Source organism: Urocampus carinirostris, chromosome 14 (genome assembly GCF_059441175.1).
Source record: "Urocampus carinirostris isolate Australia breed hairy pipefish chromosome 14, RoL_Ucar_1.0, whole genome shotgun sequence".
NCBI classification, from domain to species: domain Eukaryota; kingdom Metazoa; phylum Chordata; class Actinopteri; order Syngnathiformes; family Syngnathidae; genus Urocampus; species Urocampus carinirostris.
Window position 1 is genome coordinate 24,852,273 of NC_142362.1, and position 23,256 is coordinate 24,875,528.

The 23,256-nt window shown below is 40.5% G+C and overlaps 1 protein-coding gene across 2 annotated transcripts; it reads right to left on the reverse strand.

Annotated features, from left to right (window-relative positions):
• Positions 1-2,412: 2,412 nt before the first annotated feature.
• On the reverse strand, positions 2,413-23,235 carry slain1a (SLAIN family member 1a). 2 transcript variants are annotated; one of them, XM_088353312.1, is made up of 9 exons: positions 22,642-23,235; positions 16,978-17,123; positions 14,862-14,969; positions 13,840-13,941; positions 12,126-12,275; positions 11,717-12,052; positions 9,543-9,752; positions 6,908-7,220; positions 2,413-4,462 (listed from the first exon to the last, which is right to left on the reverse strand). In XM_088353312.1, the coding sequence occupies exons 1-9, from the start codon at positions 23,103-23,105 to the stop codon at positions 4,387-4,389; spliced, it is 1,905 nt and encodes a 634-aa protein (XP_088209438.1). In that variant the 5' UTR covers positions 23,106-23,235; the 3' UTR covers positions 2,413-4,386. The 2 variants fall into 2 exon arrangements, with proteins under 2 accessions (XP_088209438.1, XP_088209439.1); XM_088353313.1 differs by lacking the exon at positions 9,543-9,752.
• Positions 23,236-23,256: the final 21 nt, after the last annotated feature.

A 23,256-nucleotide genomic window follows, 5' to 3' on the forward strand; every position in this document is an offset into this window, starting at 1 on the left:
ATTACATTCGATCCAAAGAAAGTCTGTGATTGGTTGTAATAACTAGGTCGTGTTTATATTGGTAAACACGATACACGTAATCTTTAAAGGGACAGTATGTTATATTGAGTGCCTCCAAGATGTACAAAACAACTTTCATAGAGTAAAAAAAACATAGATTTGAATACTTAGCGAAAAAATACAATAAAATCATAAGTCGACGAATGTGCATGTCTGTCACAACGTGCAATTCATGCCATGAGGCTCTTTAACTCCACCCAGGGGAGTAAAAGCCCACATTAAACCCCAACCCCACATTTACATATTACCCTATTTTTATTACAGTGTGTATTTTTCCTAACACTATTTAAATGCTCTTTATTAACACATTATATTGGGTATTTTGTATTCTATCTCTTTTATTTTTTTTTAACACAATGATATTGCTGAAAGTGTGAATTTCCCCACTGGGATGAATAATCTATCTATCTATCTATCTATCTATCTATCTATCTATCTATCTATCTATCTATCTATCTATCTATCTATCTATCTATCTATCTATCTATCTATCTATCTATCTATCTATCTATCTATCTATCTATCTATCTATCTATCTATCTATCTATCTATCTATCTGTCTGTCCATCTGTCTGTCTGTCTGTCTGTCCGTCCGTCCGTCCGTCCGTCCGTCCGTCCGTCCGTCCGTCTGTAATCCTTGCACTAATACACATTTCTTTGTGCCCTGTTTCGGTGTAGTCCTCTTGGGCGTGCCCCGTAGGGAGCGATGACGCTTAATAGCACTATGCCGTACAAACTAATGGCAGCTGCTGTCAATCAATAGGGAAGAAGAAATGTAACAGCAAAGCAAAGCCACCAGAGAGCAGTGTCAATGTCAAATTTAAGCAGCCTTGTTGAGAAACAGGGGAACATTTCAGGCATTTACAAACACTTTACCTAAAAATTATGCACTTTTCAATATTTGAAAACACAAAATTAAAATTCAAGCATTTTTAAGGATTGCATATAAATGTATAATCACCTCACTGCACTACAAGGTGTTCGTGAACAAAATACAGGGATGGATTTTAAAAACACGTTTTTTTAAATAACAAACAAACATAAATCATACCAAAAACAATACAATTTTTACATACTGTATTCAAATAGTTTGTGGTTTTTGGTCAAATAGAGAAAAACACAATGTTTTCAAAACCTTTTATTTCACCTAAAAAATCACAGTCTCCTTAAAAGCCTCATCATACATACACATAGTGAACCCATCAGAGATTATGTGCAATATTAATGCAGCGTCCTGTTACGTTGAGTAAAATATTTTTAAAAACAAAAACGCCAACAAATTCACACCAAAAACGGTCATCAATTACGCCGCCAAACAGATAAAACAATTTAAAACATTCACATAATTTTGATAAAAGTGCTGCAAAAAGTGGGCAGTAGATAGAAGTGATATGTATACGATGAATGTGATACCACTTCCAACAGGCACAGGATGTAGCCAAACAGTTTTCATCAATTTGGAAACCACAGTGACAAAAAATTGAAAGATGTCTGAAAAACGCATGTACAAAAGCGTGACTTATATTTTGCAACTTGCAGACGTCCAATCAACACACACACTCGAAGTAGTAAAGAATTAACATTAAACAACTGGTTAATATAATATTGCAAGTGTCTAGAACAGAGGTGGGTAACCTTTCTCCTGATTAGATGCCTTTTTTAGATTAAATACAATCCTAATTAAATGTACGAAGACAAAAATTCCCGTCATCAAATACAGCGCCTGGCGAAAGTAGCGACCCATCTCTAAGAACTAGTTGTCATATTGCCACATTTCAGGTTTCAAACTTGAAAAAAGGGAAAAACGGAAAACATTTCTTAAGAATCGACAACATGTGAGACACAATCGCAGAGTGGAACCAAATGATTTCAAGTGTTTTTTTTTAAGTTAAATTTACGGCGAAAAAAACTGAAAAATAAGTGTTGTAAAAATATTGGCCCCATATTCTCTCAGCTCAGCCAACTGACTCCAAAAGTTCCCTTATGACTTCTGAATGAATGCCAACCCTAAATGACTAACCTGTGTGTCATTAAGTCTCAGTTTAAATGCATGTGCTCAGAGGTCTGCGAAACTAGACATTTTAGATCAGAACACTCCGGTGGCTCTTTGGGTCATAAAGGTTCCCGACCCCTGCTCTAAACCTTCATCCAAAACAAGGACGAAACTAATCAGAGAAGCAACCAAAAGGTATATACAGCTGAGGTGGGCAATCTGTGCATAAGACAACTATAAGTCATAAACCTTCGGCTTAAACAAGTAGAAAAACTATTTAGAGAAGCAACCAAGAGACCCTTGATTACATTGGATGACCTGTAAGCAGACACAGCTGAGGTGGGACATCTGTGCACAAGACAACTACAGTGGAACCTCGGTTCGCGACCATAATCCGTTCCAGAACCCTGTTCGAAAACCGATTTGGTCAATCACCGAAAATCGTTTTTGCCATTAAAAGTAATGCAAAATCATTTTAATCCGTTCCAAATCCTTGAAGGCTTACCATGAACGTAAACATGAAGCTAACCCAGGCTAATCGTACGTTCACGTTAGCGTAATCTTCTGTACGAAAGATTACGCTAACATGAACGTGTAAAAATAAAAAAATCAGGTCGTTTACACGTCATTTAGCACTGGGGTCTCCACAACAAGTGGTGAGCGGTTAAAGGATAAAGAAAAGATTTATGAATAGGATTTCTTACCTTTGTGGTGGTCTGCAGAAGCTATGCTCTAGTCCCTCGAAAGAAAGGAAACTCGCACACCTTCTTCATATTTTGCTATTATTTCTTTCTTAAATGCAATAGTTGTACGCACTACCCTTCTTTTTTCACCTGTAGCAACTTTGCTGCTTGCGCCGACCTTCTTCCGAGGCATAATTAGGGGTTAAAACACTCCGTTCACCGATATTAAAAACGAAAGCAAAAAGAAGTGCGCGCTCACGTGACAACAGTTCTTCATGAGGGGTGGGGGCATTCTACACCTGTACGCCCCTCAGCATCGCCCCTAGCGTACCAGCGTTCGAACTCCGATTTTTTGAACGAAAAGTGAAGCAAGAATCTCTCGAAATTTTGGTCAAGAACCGATTTGTTCGAACTGAGAGGCGTTCAAAAAACCAAGGTTCCACTGTATTAGTCAATACTCTGCGTACATATGCCCTTTATGGAAGGGTGGCAAGAAGAAAGTCCTTTCTGAAAGAGTACTATTAAAAAGTCCTGTTAGGCATTTGCAAGAAGTCACATGAAAGACACAGATATCATGTGGAACACGGTGACCTTGTCACACAATACTGAAATGTAACTTTTTTGGCTGAATGCAAAGCGTAACGTTTGGTGTAAGACTAACACTGCACGTCACCCTAAAAATAGCACCTCAACTGTGAAACATGGTGGTGGCAGCATCATGCTCTAGCGTTGCTTTTCTTTAGCAGCAATTGGGAAGATCGTTAGAGTTAATGAGAAGATGGATGGAGCCAAATAAAGGGCGATTCTGGCCAAAAATATTTAGAGTCTGCAAGGGACCTGAGAATGGGCCACAGGTTCACCTTCCAACGGGCCTTTCTTGCCCCTAAACATAAAGCAAAATGTGCAATCGAGTGGTTTACAACCAAAATCATAAATGCGTTAGAATGGCCAAGCCAAAGTCCAGACCTGAATCCTAAAGAGCATTTGTGGAAAGATCTGAAAAATGTTGTGCACAAACAATCACCATCAAACTTTAAGGAACTTAAAGAAAAATAGCAAAATATTTCTGTTTCATGAAGTGCAAAACATATAGAGACATACCCCAAAACTGCTTGTGGCTGTGATCACAGCAAAAGGAGGTTGCATAAAGTATTAACTTAAAGGGGGGCAATATTTTTGCAATGCTTACTTTTAAAATTTTTATTTGTTAGCACAATACAAAATGTAGAATTATTTTTTTTTCTTTTCACGATTATATCTCACTTGTTGATTCTTAGGGAATATTTTAAGTTTTTTATAAATGAGTTTAAACCCTGAAAATGGCAATATGTCAAAAAAGGTCTTAGGGGCCAATACCTTTGCAAGGCATTGCCAATTTTAAGTTTTTGAACATATTTTCTTTTAATCATTCCTTCTTTTTTTTTTTTTTTTTTTTACGTTTTTTTAATGGTCTAGTTATCAAATTTTGACCCCAGGTTTTCCACCCCTGCTCTATTATTACGATCCAGCCTGCTGGATCCGTTTATTTAAGAGAGAAGAAAAAAACAGTCATCCTTTTTCGGGTGGCAGCTTCATAAATGCTGTTACAGCGTAACCCTGTTTATTACATGAAGTAATATTAGCATTGTTATGACGATACCTGTTGGAACGTTAATAGCAGCCATCTTTCCAGCTGGAATCCCTCAGGGTACTCAAAGGTGTGAGGCTCTTTGGGGGTGTCAACAAACTGCAATGAAGAGCAACATAAGAAGAAAGTAATGATAATCATTGAGAAGGGGATTTGTTATGGAATATAATACATGATATACAGTATATGCGATTTCCGATTGAAAAATGCTGCACTATTTAAGAGTCTGTAAAAACACAAAACGATTGTAATTTTTTTTTTAAATGAATGCAATGAACAATGGGTTAACGGTGGTAGAAATCTTGCTACTCTGTGCCGCTATCTCCTGGCTAAAAGTCATGATCGCAGCCTCAGTCGGCTTATTCCTCAAGTACTAATAAACTCTTCTTTATTCTTTGGGTTTTTTTTTGTGGGGGGGGACGGGGCGTTTGGGTTGGCGTTTGTACTGTATTTGAAAAAGGCCTTTTCTTACTTTTACCATTTTCAGGATAACCCTAACAAAGGACTGTGATGACGAGCATAAAGTCACTCTCGAACCTCCCACCCCCTCTCCTCCCCATCCTTCTAACTAGTGTGTTGCGCGTCCCGAACAGCGTAGCTAAAAGAAAGATAAAGGCACATAGGCGCGGTGGAAAACAAAATACTCTTTCAACACAGTTGGGCATTGTTAACACATACCCAATAAAAAATATATTATATTTTCAACTTTATAAAAACACCTTAAACGACGCATCCCACCTTTAAACTTTGCTTCACTGTTGTCATTATTAAGGTATCGAAAGAAGATTTTTTCCAAGCTATAGTTGCCAATATACAAAGAGTTCCAAAAGTCTTGGGCACAATTTGACATTCATATCTTGGAAAGTATTAAATATATTAAAACACATCTGCTTAATCTTGAACACTTGTAATTTCAATATTTACATGGAATGTCCAAAGATGTTAAATGTGAACAAAATTGGTCACATGACACACAATAAGTCGACATTCAAATATTTGCCAAACCAGACCCAATATTGCATTTCTCAATGGTTGTAACAGTTTCTGTTGTTCGTGCCTTCAGCTCGTCCACGTCTCCTAGGATAGGGGGCACATAGGCCAATACTTTTACAAATCCCCACCAAAAAAAATCATAGTGTGGCCGGACATGAGACTGTGATCATTCTGCCCAATCTATCTGTCTTGCCAGTGTTGTGTTCAGAAACTGTTTAACCACGAGGCTGCAGTGTGGTGGCGCCCCATCCAGTTGAAAAATGAAGCCCCTAGACTCGTTCTCACTCAATTTATCTATTAACCAGTTTTCCAGCATGTCGAGGTACGTCTCACCATTGACTGTTGCTTTTTCAAGAATGGTCCAAAGACAGCTTTCTCAGGGCCCGTCACACAGCCGTTTGCGGCTGAATCACGGCCAGAAATTTCTGCCTGTGAAGCGGACGCTATTGGACGCTTTGAGATCGCCATACAGACGAGATAGAGCAGTGGTTAACACGCGGTCGGAAATTGACGCGCGGTTGGCAGTGCGAAAAAGTTTTGCGCTGCTCAATATTTTAGAGCACGGGTACACAGCCTTTCACGGCGTATCGAGGCTGAATCACGGCCAGAAAATTCTGGCTGTGAAGCAGACGCTGTTGGGTGCTGTTGGACGCTTTGAGACCGCCATATAGACGAGATACAGCAGTGCTTTACTCGCGGTCGGAAATTCACACGTGGTTGGCCGCGCGAAAAAGTTTTGAGCTGCTCAAAACTTTGAGCACGTGTTAACCGCGGGCGGCACACGAGGTAATGACGCGGAAATGACGCGGAACGACGTGCTCTGGAGGCGACCAGGGCGTGGTTACACATGGGTAGGATGGGAAATTTCAGCGGGTAATCGTGGGTGGAGCACGGTCATAGCATGTTCTGCGCCTGTATCGCGGTGTTATTACGTGAAATTAGCGTGTTACGCGTGTGACGGTCAAACGCCGACGTCAGTTGTGCTCGAGACGTCAAGGGGTGGACATGGATTTTGCGTAGGAGTCGGATTTGGGCACAACACCGGCTCGGGAGCTTTTATACCCGTGGTCCACACGAGAAAATGACGCGGAAATGACGCGATGAGGAAGCGGAACAGTCGCCGGCGTCTGTTTTGCGGGCATACCACCGATGAACAGCGGGTTGGCCAATTTTGCGCATTTTCCATCGCGGGCAACCACGGGCAAAAAAAAACGCAAAATTTGACCCGCGATACAGACGTAAACGGCTGTGTGACCGGGCCCTTAGACATAGCACAAACCAGTAAAGCACAAATAACAGAAACTGTTGCAACCATTGACAATGCAAAGGTGGGACTTTTTTGGCAACAATTTGACTATTGGCTAGATGTGTCGTGTAGCCAACAGTTCTTGAACAATTCTTGAACATTAAATGTAAAATTTTCTGAATTTACCGGATGTGTTTTTATATCTCACGTCGTTTCTGAGATATTCAATGTCCCAATGTGCCTAAGGCTTTTGGAGCAGACTGAAGAGTGGAAAACCAAACTTCCTAAAAATGTGTTGTTCTTACCTACGGGTGGGTTGCGCAAGTTTACTTGAGCGTGGTGCTCCACCAAAGCTCACAAAAGAGGCGGGTCGAGGGAGGGAGCTGCGAGGAATGGCGGATTGGACAGGTGCAGCGGGAATCTTTACAGAGCTGGCGGTGGGCTTGAGGGGCGACGCGCAGACATGGATGGATTGTAGGCTGGTGGAGGTGGACAAGACAGACGGTCCCTGCAGGACGGTAGGACTGACATAGGCCGTGGCTTTTAACGGGTGACGAGGAGCAGCGGGGAAGTTGCCAACGCTCTGCACCCGTTGACTCAGCTGGCCAGGGGATGGAACTGTTGCACACAAGGATGTGGTTGTTATAAAATCGAGCTAAAATATGCTGAGAATATTTGGTCTGTCAGTTCAGAAATGGATGAAAATATAACCAATGCAAAGCTAAGCAGGACCACCCTGAACAAAAAACCATCTCAAGTTATGTTCATATAAAAGATCATATACAGTACCTCTAAGTAGACAAAAAATACGTAGTCCATGTTGGTATGATGGGACTATAGCAAGATTTACAACCATCCATAATTCAAGGTTATAAATTTTGCCAATACTGTGTGTTACCGATTAAGACCACCTCTTTTTTTCTGAGAACAACTTAAAAGCTCTTAACAGAGGGGAGCAATAAGTGACCTATTTTTAAATGTGTACCTTTCAATCACTCTCCGGTCTCCCAAAGTCCAGAATCAAGAGCCTTCAGCATTTAACTAAGACAAGAAAGTTTGATCACATTGCCCCGATTTTAGCTAACCTGCATTGTCTCCCTGTTAGCTTAAAATGTGATTTTAAGAGTCTGTTGGTAGTATACAAAATCATGCATGGATCTCAAATGTGTAATTGTGCGGGTGCCAACCAGGGATGGTCCTAAAATAGTTAACCAGTGGATGGAACACTGTTTTTCTAGACTGTGATTTGTATTTTAATATTGAAATGTATCACTGCATATATATATATATAGTCATGATTGTAGGAGTTTTAAGCTGTAACCTTTTAATTTTTTTCAATCATGCAGGTTTCAGATCAGACAATGTAATAATTGTGGCCTCTGCAGTCCTTTAAGACTTTTTGGAACTAAGGGCTTTAGAAATTCTTGTTTTAATCACCTGTTCTTGTTTTCAAGTGGTGTTTTACTGTTGGAGGGAGTCTTATCAAAACACCTGCAGGATTCATTCTTAGCAAAAAAACTGGTGTGGACTGGGATTTTTGGAATCTTTCACTGTTTTGTTTTTGTCATGGCCCACTGTCTTCTGCCCCTCCGGTGTATAAACGATTCTTAGCCATTTTGAAAGCACACTTGTGAAACCATCAAAACTTTGTTCTGTACGAGAACATCCGGGTTTTATTGTTTTAATTGTTATCCAAAACACAGCGGAACTGCTTTACTCCGTCGCGTCCTGTAACCCATAAGTTAAACAGACACATTGAGGAAGAAAAGTCAGTCCTCCCTATGTGTTTAAAAATATGTAAATATAAAACATACAAAGTAAATGTTTTGATTCAAACAAAATGAATTATACCAAATGGGTAAAAAAAAAATGCATTTTTTTTTACGTTTAAAGCAATTATTTTGAAATCCGGATGACGTTGTGATATCTTGCTCAATGCAATCATATTGTAAGAATCCCATATTATCTTGTCCTAAATAAGTAAAGGACAATCTTTTGTACTTCCAAGTGTTAAAAAAAACTTTATTCAGGAAAATAATAGAATAATTTAACTAATAGTTCGTATATTTTGCTTATCTTATAAACATGTATTTCCAAAATACTTGTCTGTCGAAATATTTGCTTCTACAGTTTAAAGAGAGATTGATTACTAATAGGCTAATAACACAGGCTAATAATCATTTTCTTTTGAGGGATACGCAATTGTTTTGATTCCCTTTTATTGAAAATGGTCTCAATTGAACAAATGCTCAAATTATCCTACATTTATGGAAGACTGAAATCTTGGTCCAAATACAGAAAAAGCACTGGGCTCGGACAAAAGACTCTTAGAGGGACAGTGTGTATTATTTAGCACTTTGAAGTTGTAAAAATAAACTTAATTCTCGGTAATAAAAAAAAAAACAATATGGATTTAACAGATAATCAAAAATACATGAACTATCATATAAATGTGCATTTATTGAAATCAGCAAAGGTCGAAAAAATTGCATTTTTTTAAAAAAACATGAGACTCACCTAGCGGGAGCTGAAATAATTATTAGCCATCTTTCTGCTATGGGTACCCAAATACTTTAAAAAAAGGAAGAAAAAGGTGTGGTTTGGTCATTTTGATGTCTCTGTCGTTTGTATTCATCTTGGTTGTTTTTAGCCCTTTTTTTCGGTTTCACTGCACAATGCAGCGTCATCTAGTTGTCAAGTAATACACACTGTCCCTTTCACTGCATTATTGCAGAAAACCACAGGCTTTCATTTGTAATACTGTAATGGCATTGTGATATATTTAGACTCTCCTATCAGCCCATGCCTAATGCTAAGCATACAAAAGTACAGGGATCAAAAATCCAAAAGCTACGCTAATACACTTAGATAATAATCTGTTATCAATAACAGGATATCGCTGATTATGGCAAAGCTCACACGGGAGCAGTAAGGTCTTACTGGAGGACTGGAGGCGTGCGAGGCTGCTTGAGGAGTCAAAGCTGAGGCTGCTGCGCAGGGAGGACATGGTTGGCAGGGAGGAAGGGCCATGAGACGAGGGGTTGACTGGGGATGCCAGGCATTGCATACTGGGAACGCTCGGAATACTGGGAACACTCGGCATGCTCGGGGCACGCATCAGGTTGGGCATGCTTCTCCGCAGTCTAATGTCTATACGACCATGCAAAGACAAAAGCAAAATAATATAAGTTTACAGTTCAGGTATATGCTCAAATAAACTCAGATCACAAAAATCTCAGCAAAATCTAATCTATAATTTTCTATTCAAAGTAGAGCTGCAACAATTATCGATAATCAAAATAGAAAATAGAAATAGTCGACAATGAATTCCATTGTCGATGGTCGCGCCAAACACACCAGAGTAAGGCATTTTACATAATAATAATATCTGCTGAGGTTTGCTCATGCGCAAGAGAGTCTCTGTCTTGAGGGTTAACAAAAATTCACATAAACCTCTGAAGTTCGGGAGCATTTTACGGCGGATAAAATGACTACTTGCAAAGAACATGTAGAGAGAAAGCACGTCGGACGGTTGAATGAAGCAAAAAGTCTGACTCGCCTTGGTAATTTTCGGGAAACATTCAAGCCAATACAAGTTTAATGTCATGCATTGTCCATTTAATATAAGAATATTTTGCTTATTAAAGAGAGCTTGAGACTGCATCAGACAAACCTATTTGGAATCAAATGCATGCATTCTGAAGTCCGTTTGTAGTCTAACTGTTGAGAATAGTTACAGTTACCATAAGTTCCTTTGTTATACACATTGCAGTTGAGCACTGAATGCGCTAGGTTTTAATGTATTATTTATTTGGCTCTCCCCAAAAAATGGGCAGAGGTTTATTTATAGATGTGTGTCTCTTTTTATCAAGCATTGTTCTTTATTGGTTTTAGATAGGGTGTTGTTATTTTATTTTTGTACAAATCTTCACTATGTTCAATAAAGGGTGTACAGTAATCCCTCGCTGTATCGCGGTTTACCTTTAGTGGTTTTGATGCTTCGCAGATTTTGAATTGAACTGTCTTTATTGTATTATAGTAATTATAGTAACGTGTTCTGCACTAGACAGCACACAGCAAGTGTTATCATTGGGGCAGATTGTGTATGTGTGTGCATTGGGTGGGCGTGACTGTCCGTGTGAGCAACAGTGATAGGCTGGTGTATGCTGTCAGGGGTGGGCGGGCGCACAAGTCAATGTGCCCACCCTAAACTTATCAGCGAGGCACGGCTACAGCAACAGTTAGTGTTTCAGTGGCCCGTTACATTGACAAGAAATTTATCAATGAATCAGACTCTGAGGAAAGTCAGAAGATCGCGAAATGGTAATTGCCAGTGGGTGCTCCTTTGATTAATATTGGGTCCGAGAGGGAACTAAAGTGACTTCGGGAGAGAACGCAATAGAGGTGCTGCAGGTGTGGCCTACTGCTTCGGCCATGTAACAACCCACGCCTGCCCTCTATTAACAGCAATTGTAGTCTGTGACTAGTCCACTGTTAGAATAGTCTTGATCGAGAGGAATGAAGCTGAGACTACCTGCACTGTATGCTGCGAGCATTTCTCTGGTGAAGTTGGCTGAGCCCATGTAGTTCAATTCCAGGATACCTAATGCCGGCATGCTGCACGCCAGCTGCTCTCTAAATCGCTTTCTTACACTGAAAGGAGAAGCCCTCCAGTTTTGTTGTACTTTTGTATAATAACTATAAAGACCATTAATTTAACAGCATATCTGTGTTCTCTTTTTTATTTGTAGATCTATAATTCTTATTTAGTTACCGTTGTATTCTCAGCCAAGAGAATGTCAACTCGAGGTAAGTTTGACCCTTGGGGGCTTTTATAAAGGGGCGTCGCTACTTCGTGGATTTTCATGTTTTGCGGAGGGTTCTGCCCCCCATTAACTGAGATAACCAAGGTAATTCTGGATTTATCAAGGCACCCATATTTATTTGTGTTTATTATCAGCCACATTGTTAAAGCAACTTCATGCTGAAGCCAAGAAGAAGAAAAATAATTTGATTATTCGACAAATCGTTTCAATAGTCTGTGACTAGTTGACTATTAAGATAGTCGTTAGTTGCAGCCCAAGTTCAGAGCGAAGGAATGAAGCTGAGACTACCTGCACTTTTCCTGTATGTTGCGTGGGTTTCCCCGCTTAAAGCGGCTGGGCCTGTGTAGGGGGCCAGGCCCCCGAGGGAGAAGGTGGAGGCGGTGGAGCTGCGCCTGCAGTCTCTGAAGCTTGAGAAGGTGTGTGAGTGGGACAGGCCGCCCCGTTGCACCGAACCCGTTCGGAAGAGCCGCGGCTGAGGAGGAGGGAGTTGGTCATAACCTTCGTCCTCATCCTCTTCATCGTCCTCCTCTAGATCGGCGTTGCTGCGCCGGAGCGAGCTCAAAGAAAAGCTGGAGCAGCGACGACTGACTGTCGCTGAGGTAGATGCGTAGTCTTGACGCAGACCTGGAGGAGCAATATTTTCAATTAAAATCAAGTGAAACAATGAGTTGATTTGCAGTAAAACAGGGCGACTCACTTTCTTCCTGAAGGCGAGCCATGACCTCTACGTCCGTCATGTCTTGCAGTTTGTACCCCATAGAAATTGTGTCGTCCTCCAACTCCGAAACACCTACCTCGCTGTCTTGGGAAGACTGAGGGCTGATGGTTGCGTGCCGCCGACCAGCATCTAAAATGCACCGGTCAATATCTGTCTATTATACACGCAATTACAGTAATCCCATACTACTTTGCGATTCGGTTTTCGCTGGTTTATTGCTTTGTGGATTTTGAATTGATTTGTCTTTTTTGTCATCGGTTTTGGTAATAACGCCATTATAAATAACGTTGTAAGGTAAAGTTATTTAATTAGTAACGGAGTAATGTATCTAATATTTTTTTCTGCCATTACAACGCTATTACCGTTACTGATGGTAAAAAGCAGTGCGTTACTTTAAATAAAACGGTTTTCCGCTCTCCTCTGAGGTGTTTACCTCGCGTCTTTTCAGAATTCAAAATTCAAATATATACTTAGATAGCGATTATGAATATAAAAAGTTCTAAAGAAAGAAAAAGCAAATAAGGGCTGAGTACTGAAAAGTGTGATCCACCAGTGCTGTTGACATTATCGAATGCAGTGACGTGCGCAAACGAAACGGCTCTATTAGCCTGCTCTAGAAAGATAACTAAGGGAGCTGTTTCTCCACCGATCAACAGCCGGTTTCCTCCTGGACACTTTTTTTCTTTTGTGATTAGTCAATATGCATTTTGGGGGGATTAACCCCTCAGCGTTCTTGTAAAATTCACCTAAAATTCCAATCCAAGATGTACAAAAAGTAAAATAAATGCTGTTCTTGAACCATTTGGAGAATGTGGACGGTTTTGGTTTATTTTTAAAGGTAAGACTCTCAAGTTTTATCCCAAATTGAAACAATGACTGCAAGTTATACTAACATTTAGTAATCTGAGTTGGAACACACAAAAATTTCATTTCCGTCTGTTGCTCTTTATTCTTTCATTCTTTGACATTAAACTTTTTTTAATAGTAACAGAAATAGTTACTTTCCTTGGTAACTAGGTATTTTTACTATAGAGTAATTAAGTTACTAACCTAATTGCTTGTTGGAAGTGAATAAATAAAGTTTTTACTCTTATACAGGGAGGGCAGAGATCTTCCCAAAAATTAAAAAAACAATTAAAATTAATGTGCGCCGAAAAGCGGTTTTGTATTTTGTATTAATTGGCTGGTCCAAATTGTCCCTGGGTGTGTATGAGTAAGTGAGTTGTCCGTCTCAGTGTTCCCTACAACTAGCTGGCAACCAGTTCAGTGTGTTCCCTACCCACTACCCATAAATAGCTGGGATGGGCTACAGCACCCGTGCCACACTACCGGGAATAAGCAGTGCAGATACTGGATGGATGGATCTGACTCTGAGGTCAACCATGTCTCAGGAACGGCTCACTCGCGTTGCTGTCATCAGCATAAATTATAAAATAGGGAAGCAGATTGCTTATGAGAATTAAGTCGATGATGATACTTGGAGGTGGTTTCGCGCAGGGAGTGATTTAGTGTAGAACCGCCACTGTACGTACTTGTAGTTATTCTCTGTTTTCTAAATATGTCATCACAAAGAAAATGTCAGCTAGACTTAATTTTTGGGGAATAAAAGTGTTTTTCATCCTTTTGAAAAAGAAATGTTTTTTACATCCCAACAACATTATGTAGGATTTGCATGTAACGGAATGTGTCTTACTGTGCAAGATAGAGTTAGACAGGAAGGTGGGGGCTCTGTCCAGGCTGAGGCTTGGCTTGAGTGAGGGAGATGCACCAGATGATGACGGCAACAGCGGCAAAGCTTGGAAGGGAAAAGGGTAACATTTTAATCCCAGTGAGGATAAAACGCAAATCCAGAGGAGCGTGGCACACCACTTTCTAGATTTGCGATTTAACTGGAAAATTACGGATGAAATTCAATTCTTATAAAAGGCATTTATGAGCTCTTTTGAATAATTTATGACTCTTCTGCTATTGGCTAATGCATTCAAACGCCATTTTGTAATCAAAATTTTGGACTGAAAAATACATTGAAAAATACAAGTGTGAATTTCCCTACGGGGATGAATAAAGTACCTACCTACCTACCTACCTACCTACCTACCTACCTACCTACCTACCTACCTACCTACCTACCTATCTATCTATCTATCTATCTATCTATCTATCTATCTATCTATCTATCTATCTATCTATCTATCTATCTATCTATCTATCTATCTATCTATCTATCTATCTATCTATCTATCTATCTATCTATCTATCTATCTATCTAATAAACGTCTGTAATCCTTGCACTAATACACATTTCATAGTGCCCTGTTTCGGTTTAGTCCAAAGAATCTTTCTCCCATTGTCTCCAAAGGTGACTTTCACCAGCTCTCCCAATTCGAGAAAAACATCTGGCATTGAATGAGTTAAAGATTAATAATAATATCAATCATTAACTTTTGAAAAAATCACATACAACCTTTTAAGTGTTTCAGAAATTATGTTTTATCTGCTACAGAGTTTAAAATATGAAATATTTAACAGCGTTACAATAATGCTTATATTTTTGAGATGAATCAAAAATCATCCATACATTTAAAAACGTGTTTTCCCTGGCGCTTTAATCCAGAATTTCAAAAATAACCCTCCAAAAAACAAAAATGTATTCACTTAAGTCGGTGTATTTTCAGGTGCTATTTGGTTTGCGTTACATTCAACTGTTATTCGTACCTGTGGTCTCGAATGTTGAAGTAGGTTTGGAGTAAGGCAGGACGGGGCAGCTTAGTGTGGACAAGCCGCTAAACGGTCGGACGGGTGAGACCCCTCGCCACCTCTTGGCTGGACACAAAAAACATAGCAAAAAAGGTCAACCGCAGTAGCATGACGGATTGATTATCCTGTTGGCAGTAAGTCCAATATTAATCTTCTGCAAACATACCGCTAGTGATGTTGTACATGTAGATGAGGGATAGATTATGACAACCGATGACCAGATTTTTTTTTCCGAAGTGATCCTCAGATAAGCGGGGATTGAATATGTACGTGGGCTTTACTATTGTAAAATACAAGGAGGCCTATTCAAAGCGTACATAATTCTATCAAACATTATGCTGCCATATCATTAGCATTTCACAAAGCATTAATGGTCTTTTGGAAGTTTAGGACAATCTAGAGGCTTTGTTGAATCTTTCAGGTTAGTATCAAAATATTGCAGCACGACTGCACCATGTTTCATTAAATACTGTGTTTTTTGGACTACAAGGCGCATCTAAAAACCAAAAATGTTGTCATGAATCCAGAAGTGTGCCCTATAGACCAGAAAATATGTTAAAAATAATTGACAATGCATAATTACAATTCCACCCTGACACTGATGATCCGATTCCATCAAGGATGTGTGCTGAGCCCTCTACTGTTCACCTTCTTTACCTGGGACTGTTCAACCACCCACCCAACGAACACGATTGTGAAGTTCGCTGACGACACAACCTTTGTGGGACTCGTCTCTAATGAGGATGAGATGTCGTTGATGGAAAGAGGTGGAGATGCTGACTACGTGGTGTTCGAAGAATGAACTAATACACAAGACCACAAAAACCAAGGAAGTCATTCTTGACTTCAGTATGTCAAGTACAAACCAAGCCCCACTCATTATAAACGGAGACTGTATGGAGATGGTGCACTCCTTCCAACTCCTGGGTGTGCACATCTCCGACGACTTCTCCTGGTCTGCCAACACCAGGGCTGTGGTAGGGAAGGCCCAGCAGCAACTCCACTTCCAAAAGGGGTTTTCAGGAGGAACAACATGGAACAGAGGCTGCTGGTGTCCTTCTACCCAAGCCACAGTGGAAAGTGTTGTGTCATACAGCATTACCATGTGGTATGCTGGGAGCACAGCAGCGGACAAAAAAAAAATAATAATGCAGAGAGTAATCAACACAGCCAAAAAGATCATTGGCTGTCTCTGCCCAGTTAAAAGGCCATTGCCGGCTTGTAATGCCGTAGCAGAGCCATTAACATTATAAAAGACAATTCCCACCCCAGCCACCATCTCTTTGACCTGTTGCCTTTCGGTAGGCGCTACTGTTCCATTATAGCGGGAAACATTCTTTTTGTGCTAGTAACTCACACAATCTTTGGCGCCTTCCCCTCCCCTTTTTTCCAATCATTGATTCTCTGTGATAATAAATTGTGTATTCTATTTCAATCGGTCTGGTTCATTGAATCCATTTTCTTGGGATTAGAAATTTACATCAGAACTCAAAGAACTCAAAGTAATAACATAATTCAAGTTTTTTTATCAGTGTAGGCAATTCTAGCATCCTTCAGAGAAAAAATATTTATGGTGGAGCACAAGCATCACCTAGAGGCAAATTCGTTAACTGATACCTAGAATAATTTGTTTCAGTCCTAAAAAAATTCTAAATTAAAGCTAGAAAAATGCCTACATAAGGTCAGCAGTATTTGTCGACTGACCAATCATTGCTCAATCACTGTAATATAGTACTGTGAAACCTCCATGTAATGCGCACCCCAACTTTAAGCGTTTTTAGGATGAAAGAAAATGGATGGATACACAAATTTAGAAGGTGTACGTAGAATAAAGCAATTTTTTTTCTTTCTGTATGGGCCGGTGGTTGCCGACCAAAGATTTTAATTAGTTTCCGCTTGATCTCAGACTGAGCAAGTATTTCTAATTACGTTCTTTGCAAAATTTTCATTAGCGCACGTGGCGGATCCAGCGCAACATGTGTCGCAGCTTAGCATCACATGTCCGAAGCCAGAGCAACAGCTGTCCACATGTGAGCACTAATCCAAGAGGTCAAGCAGTCAATGCGATGGTTACCTTGATCCAATCTGTGGCACAACGTCATCTTCGCCAGTTCCACTTCCGGTCCGGGGTGGTCCAGGACCTGCCTGCACCACTCCAGAGGACTGAGGCCGGCGCTGTCGTCCCCACCCTGCGTCTTGGATTTGCTGCTCGCGTAAAGCCTGACACACACAGACATTTAGACGTTTTATTGCCGGAACTGACAATGGCTTTTACGAAATGTCAGACCTTTTTATTGGGCTACAGCGTATAAACACTGTTATTCGGTCATTTTCCGGTGGGGCTTTTTATTGTCCATCAATTGATTAAAATAATTGAGTTGTCGCTTCTTTAACAGCTCGAAAAAAACAAAATATCACATCAGATTAACTCTCCTCTTGTGTCAGTCGCCACTGACTCGATTTGGATTTTGAATACGTAAAAAGATGTGTTTATAGCATCAAGGCTTCTTGACTTTGGCCGTTTGGTAGAAAGTGATTTTGCGTGCGTGCTGGTTGTTTTCATTGATTCAAGGATGAAAATGGTGAGAATTAGAAAAGCACTGTTTCAAATACAGTCTAAATAATAATCGAACCCAAAAAATGAATAGTTTAGTTGAGGGCGTCTAAGAGAGACAGGTGCGTGCACGCGGCAGACAAGCAGCTTGACAGAGGATGCAATGATGATTTCAGCCAGAAGATGGCGTCAGTAAGTACAATGTGTTTGAAGTTCCGGAAGCTACCTTGAAAATGAAAAAAAAATGAATACAAATTGGCAGATGTGTTGTAATACCCCCAAAAGTCACTATGATGACTTTTGCACCAAATGCAATATTGCACAACCCTTACGATACCAACGGTATCACGATAACAACTGTATGTAACATCCCACATGTCGACATTTCTTGTGTAAAAACCATGTAAATTATAACTATAGCCTTATCCCCCTTGTTTTATAACCTTATCTTCACTGTTCCTTTATCTTCTTGGCTCATACCTCACTGTGAGTGTGTAAAACTGGAGTGTCATGCCCAATTTCGTTGTCACAATATGTTAACCCATTTTGTAACAATGACAATAAAGGTATATTCTATTCTATTCTCATCTAAAGTAACAGAATAACCTATGGCTAATTTAAGACTCGGGTCACCAATGACCCTCTACCATGGAGCGGGTTACCAGACAACTTACACAAGAGGAGGGTGAACTTTACTCTTTAAAAATGTTGAATTGATGATATCTAAACCGGTGTTTCTCAACTGGTGGGTTGTAACCCAAAAGTAAGTCACAGACTCGTTATCAATTGGTTGCAGACAATTGCCATGGCAAACAGCTAAGAGAAAAATGGCAATTACACTTTTCAACAGTTAATGGTGATAATAGCAAATAAATGTCAGTTGACTTGGGATCAAGAGGTTGCAGGTTCGATTCCCACCTCCTCTGTGTTATGTGTCAAAGTGTCCTTGGGCAAGACACTGAATCCCTAATGCCCCCGATAAGCAGGTAATTGCCTTGCATGTCTGACGCTGCTATTAGTATGTGAGTGTGTGTATGAATGGGCAAGTGTGAAGCACATTGGAAAGCGCTTTGGGAGGTGTTCAGTGACTGTATAAATGTGGAACATTTAGATATAGTGTACAATTGAAAATGTATGAGATATGGATTTCATTATCTTGAAGACCAAGCTACTGATGTGCAGCCAATTAAGCATTAAAGGGAAAATTAATATTTGAGGTTGTTTTGGTTTTGCTTTTTATTTTGTCTTTTAAAAAAAACGTTAATATATTCTACTCTCTCTGGTTTAAACTGCACAATCATTTTATTTACTCAATTTCAAAAGTAGATTTTTTTTCTTGTTTTTGGGTCTCGCCATGTAATTTGAGTAGGATGGTGTGTCGCCAAGTCAAGTCAAGTCTTTATTTGTATAGCCCTTAATCACAAAGAGTCTCAAAGGGCTGCACAGATCAAAGACTATTGCAACTACAGAGTATTATGACACCATCCCCTCATCTAAAACCTACATGAGGGCAAATAATACACATATTATCAACATAAAATATAGGTTGTTCATATGCTATAGAGTAGAAGTGTGTTTTAAGCTTAGATTTAAACATTTCATTTGAGGTTACAGATCGAATCTCAGGGGGAAGAGCATTCCACAGCACCGGTGCCCGGATGGAGAACACTCTCGAACCTGCGGATCTTTTCTTGGCTCTTGGGATCACTAGCCAAAAAGCTCATGTTTCGGAAGATCAGATTGTCAATAGGCCTTGGGGGTGTCGAACATAAGGCCTGCGAGCCGGTCACTCTCACCAATGGATTTATTCAAGGCTGCCAGACAAAGTTGAGAGAAGCACAAGCGAAAAATTATGTGAAACAAAGACATGCAGTTTTAATCATGTCCATTGGATGTCACCAAAGCAATGTGCAACTTCCTGTAGCTGCTGACTACCATTTGTCAACTAGAGAACATTTGAGGAACCATCTGTCACAATCTCATTTTACCTGAAATAAAAGTAAAGTGAGATGCGATACCTCTCAATCCCACCAGTTGGTTAAACAGGTAGAAGAGATCGATAAGGGAAGTATCACCATCTACTGTTAAGGAGTGTAATTGACCATTTTTTATTTTTCTTAGCATTATTTTTCCAAGGAAAAGATTCTGACCCACCAGTTGAGAAACACTGTTTTACGGTTACGATTTTTGTCTTAGTTGTTGGTCGTTTTTTAAGGGTATTTTTCCCATGATTTCCATTTTAAAAAAACATTGTTGTTTTTTGTTTTTTCCCTAACGAGTTACCGAGCAATAACTTGTCTGATTATGGGCAACCATTTTACCAATAGACCCAAAAAACACGGATCAGCCAATCCACAAATGTGTAGAGTTGAGTGAAAGTGCGTCTTAACAGTCTCCGACCTATATTCAAAGCAACTAGGTCACAGTCAGACGCCTACACGGCTCCATCGCTCGTCTTGAAAATGGAGAATGGTAGCAAGGCAAACCATTCAATGTTGCCTCGTGTCATGGTTGCGTTCATCCATGTGCTCCACTTTTCAAATCATCAAATACAGATGAGCTGTAATCGGCACTGGCAGCGAGATGTAAAAAAACCGAACTCCACCGGCTTCCGAATCCGGATAATTCACTTGGCTACCGTGCCTTTACTGAAAGTGCATGCTAGCAGAGGAATCATCAGTATACATATAGTTATAGTTGCACTATAGTTATAGTATAGTATATATATAGTTAACTTAAATCTAAACGGCTGCTAATTTGACTTTTGCACTAGTGGCAGTTTTTTTTATAGCTTGCCACTCCTTGCACATTTGATCTCTGCACTATTGTTACTTACAGTGTTATTACTTACAGTGTTATTGTTTACAATATAATGGTACTGTGTACCTGACTTGTTAACCTGACTGCCCATCTTGCACATCTGGTTAGCGTCTCTTCTTGCACTATCGGCACTATGGTAAATAACACAATACAGCTTTATTTATATCTGTACACTGAAGGACACTGAGGGAAACTGTGGGAGTCAGATCCATCGACATTTCGTTCTGTATACACGTGTACTAGAATGACAATAAAGTAGATCTGAATCTGAATCTGAATCTGAATATTTAGGTGCACTCAATGCCCTCTTCACGTTACGCAATGACAGTATCTTTTATCCGAGAGAATGAAATTGATTATCATCCACAATGAAATGTATCAATAAAACTTTATGAGGACTGTTGAGTTCCCGTACTTAATTATATATGTGTTATTAGTAATATAAGCAACCTATTTTTTAAGTAAAATACTTTATAAAAAGTGTACTTCCCATTTATATTTTACGATGCATCTATTAGTGGTAAGGTAAGTATTTTTCTGACGGGTTTTACATATATACTGTAAATGTCATTATTACTCATTGCCCTCACCTTTTCCCCATCGTTTGGTGCTGGCTGCTGCTCGTTGCCCGATTGATTCCCCTCCTATTTAAACTCAGTACTGCAGTCACTCCTTGTCAGTTCGTCAGCGAACCTCCGCATAGGCAAGGCAAGCACTTTGACTCTAGCTCCCGTCTGTCCCGTCCTCATCCGTATTCTGCTCGTCTGTCCCTGATTTCCTGATCGTCTCCGGATCCTTGATTTTTCCCTTCCTTCGACACGCTCTGATCTGCTGCTCCAGCTAGTGACCCGTTTTTGCCCACCGACCACGCTCTGACATCCTGCTCCGGCTGCTTGAAACGTTTTGCCCACCGACCACGTTCCGACCAACCACTCCGGATGTTCGACCTGTTTTGCCCATTGACCACGCTCCGATCTTCCACCCCGGCTACTTGACCCGTTTAGCACATGGCCCAGCAAATCCACTTGTTTCTGCATTCCGACCATGCTCCGATCCCGTGAGCTCCTTGCTCCTCCTGCCCAGCAAGCACCGGACCGCTGGCGCTTGTTTCTCTGCACCTGACTTCCTTCATTATCCAATGAACTTTTTTGAAAAGCTACGCGTTTGGGTCTACCGTTTGTTCTGGTTCTCACAGTACATCACATTTGCTCATATATTGTAGCTGCGAAAGGTTTTTTTACCTGCTAAACTGCCGCAGATCAATCGGCTATCATATGTCTATTAATCAAGGTCTGTTTTTGTACAAATCCATATGACCCCTCTTACAAGTAGATTTTATTGCAAGGCACTAGACCTGCAACAACAAATCAATAAAATTGATTAAAATTGATAATTGAAAGTGTTGGCAACGAATTTCATCATGAGTAAACAACTCTGCAATTATCAGTGCATTGAATTTTGTTTTGATGCGACATTGAGCGGGACATGCTTATAGTAACATGTTGATCCAGTGGATGGACCTCAAGACAATTGGTAAGTGTCAGTATGCAGAACCACAATAACAGATCAGATCTTTGTCCACACATTGATGAAGCAAACCACCTATAACCGACAAATGAATGTGTTTTAGGTGCTTCCGTGTGGCAAGAAGGCGTAGTGAAGCACTGTGGTAAAAGTTGCAAGACATGGGCCAATATCGGCAGTTAGCTTTTTTTAAAAAGATGACATAGTCCCAAAGTCATCGTCTGGTCAGAGAGGGATGTTTGTTACATGCACGTCCTCAGGAATGGGGTCGCCCGAGGGAATGTGATCGCCATGGTGACCAAGATCGTGTCATCAATTTGCCAAGAGCATCGGGTGCTGAAAAGTTCATGCATCCTTCATCATAAGTTCAGTGTTCTTGCAATTACACATTGCTTTTTCAAGTAAAGTGCCCTTGAGTTGTTTATGGAAAGCATTAATTAGATATTGTAGGTATCAAAATGCAAAAAGCACCGTGTTAAGTGAAAGTTCCTCTTGAAATTCATCCGTTCACAAAAAAAGGTTTTTCTCAGTAAACAAATATTTTAAATAAACTTAGCAATGAACAACTGCTGTTTACAAAATAATGATAAAAAGCTAGAATAATACTTTGGACGATATTTCAAAGTTCCTTTTGATATATCATACATTTATTTATAGCTATTCATCTAAATTTTCTGTAGGCCTTCAAAACGAGTCAAAATGGTAAAAACTGGCCGGCACCGAAAGCTTCGCAATTTGAGAAAAAACGTCTGGCATTGAATGACTTATTAAGTGGAATTGTATTTTTTTAATAAGGTGAGAAATTGGCTGAGGTTGACAGTTATTAGAAAAGAGAATTACCAGCTATCCGAATCCGAATCGGTGAGAACGGTGCCAAGGTCCAATATGTCAACCTCATCCAGAAGCGTTGTTCCTCCATCGGTCTCCTGCTTCTCCAACACTCCGTTTGCGTCGCCCTCCTTCTCCGCAGCATCGGGAGACAAAAAACCGGCTTGAAAATAGGCGAAGGGCTCCCGGGGGCTTTGGCTCTCGCTCTTAGCCGGGAGAAGCTCCAGGCTTGCGGGCGGACGAGCGGCAGTGGAGCTCGTCTGGGGATGGAGGTGGTTGTTGTGAAGATGGTGATGGCGGCTGGCGTCGGGACAATTGTTCACCGCGTTGGCTCGACTGCGCAATTGCTCGTTTTGCTTTTCCAATTTGCGGACGAGCTCCTGCAGCTTGAGCACTTCCAGCTCGGCGTTGGCCAGTTTATTGTTGCAGTTCACGTCCGCCATCACAGGGGAGGCGGCTAGCACCTCGGCGTCCATTTGCCGCCGACGAGCACATGGAGAGACGGACCTGTTCGAGTCCAGATTTGGGAAATAGACTTCGAGTCTATGGGTTTTAACTCGGACGGAGGCGGCCCACGGTTTGAACACACCACGCACACAATCACACACGCTCACGCATGCATGTGTC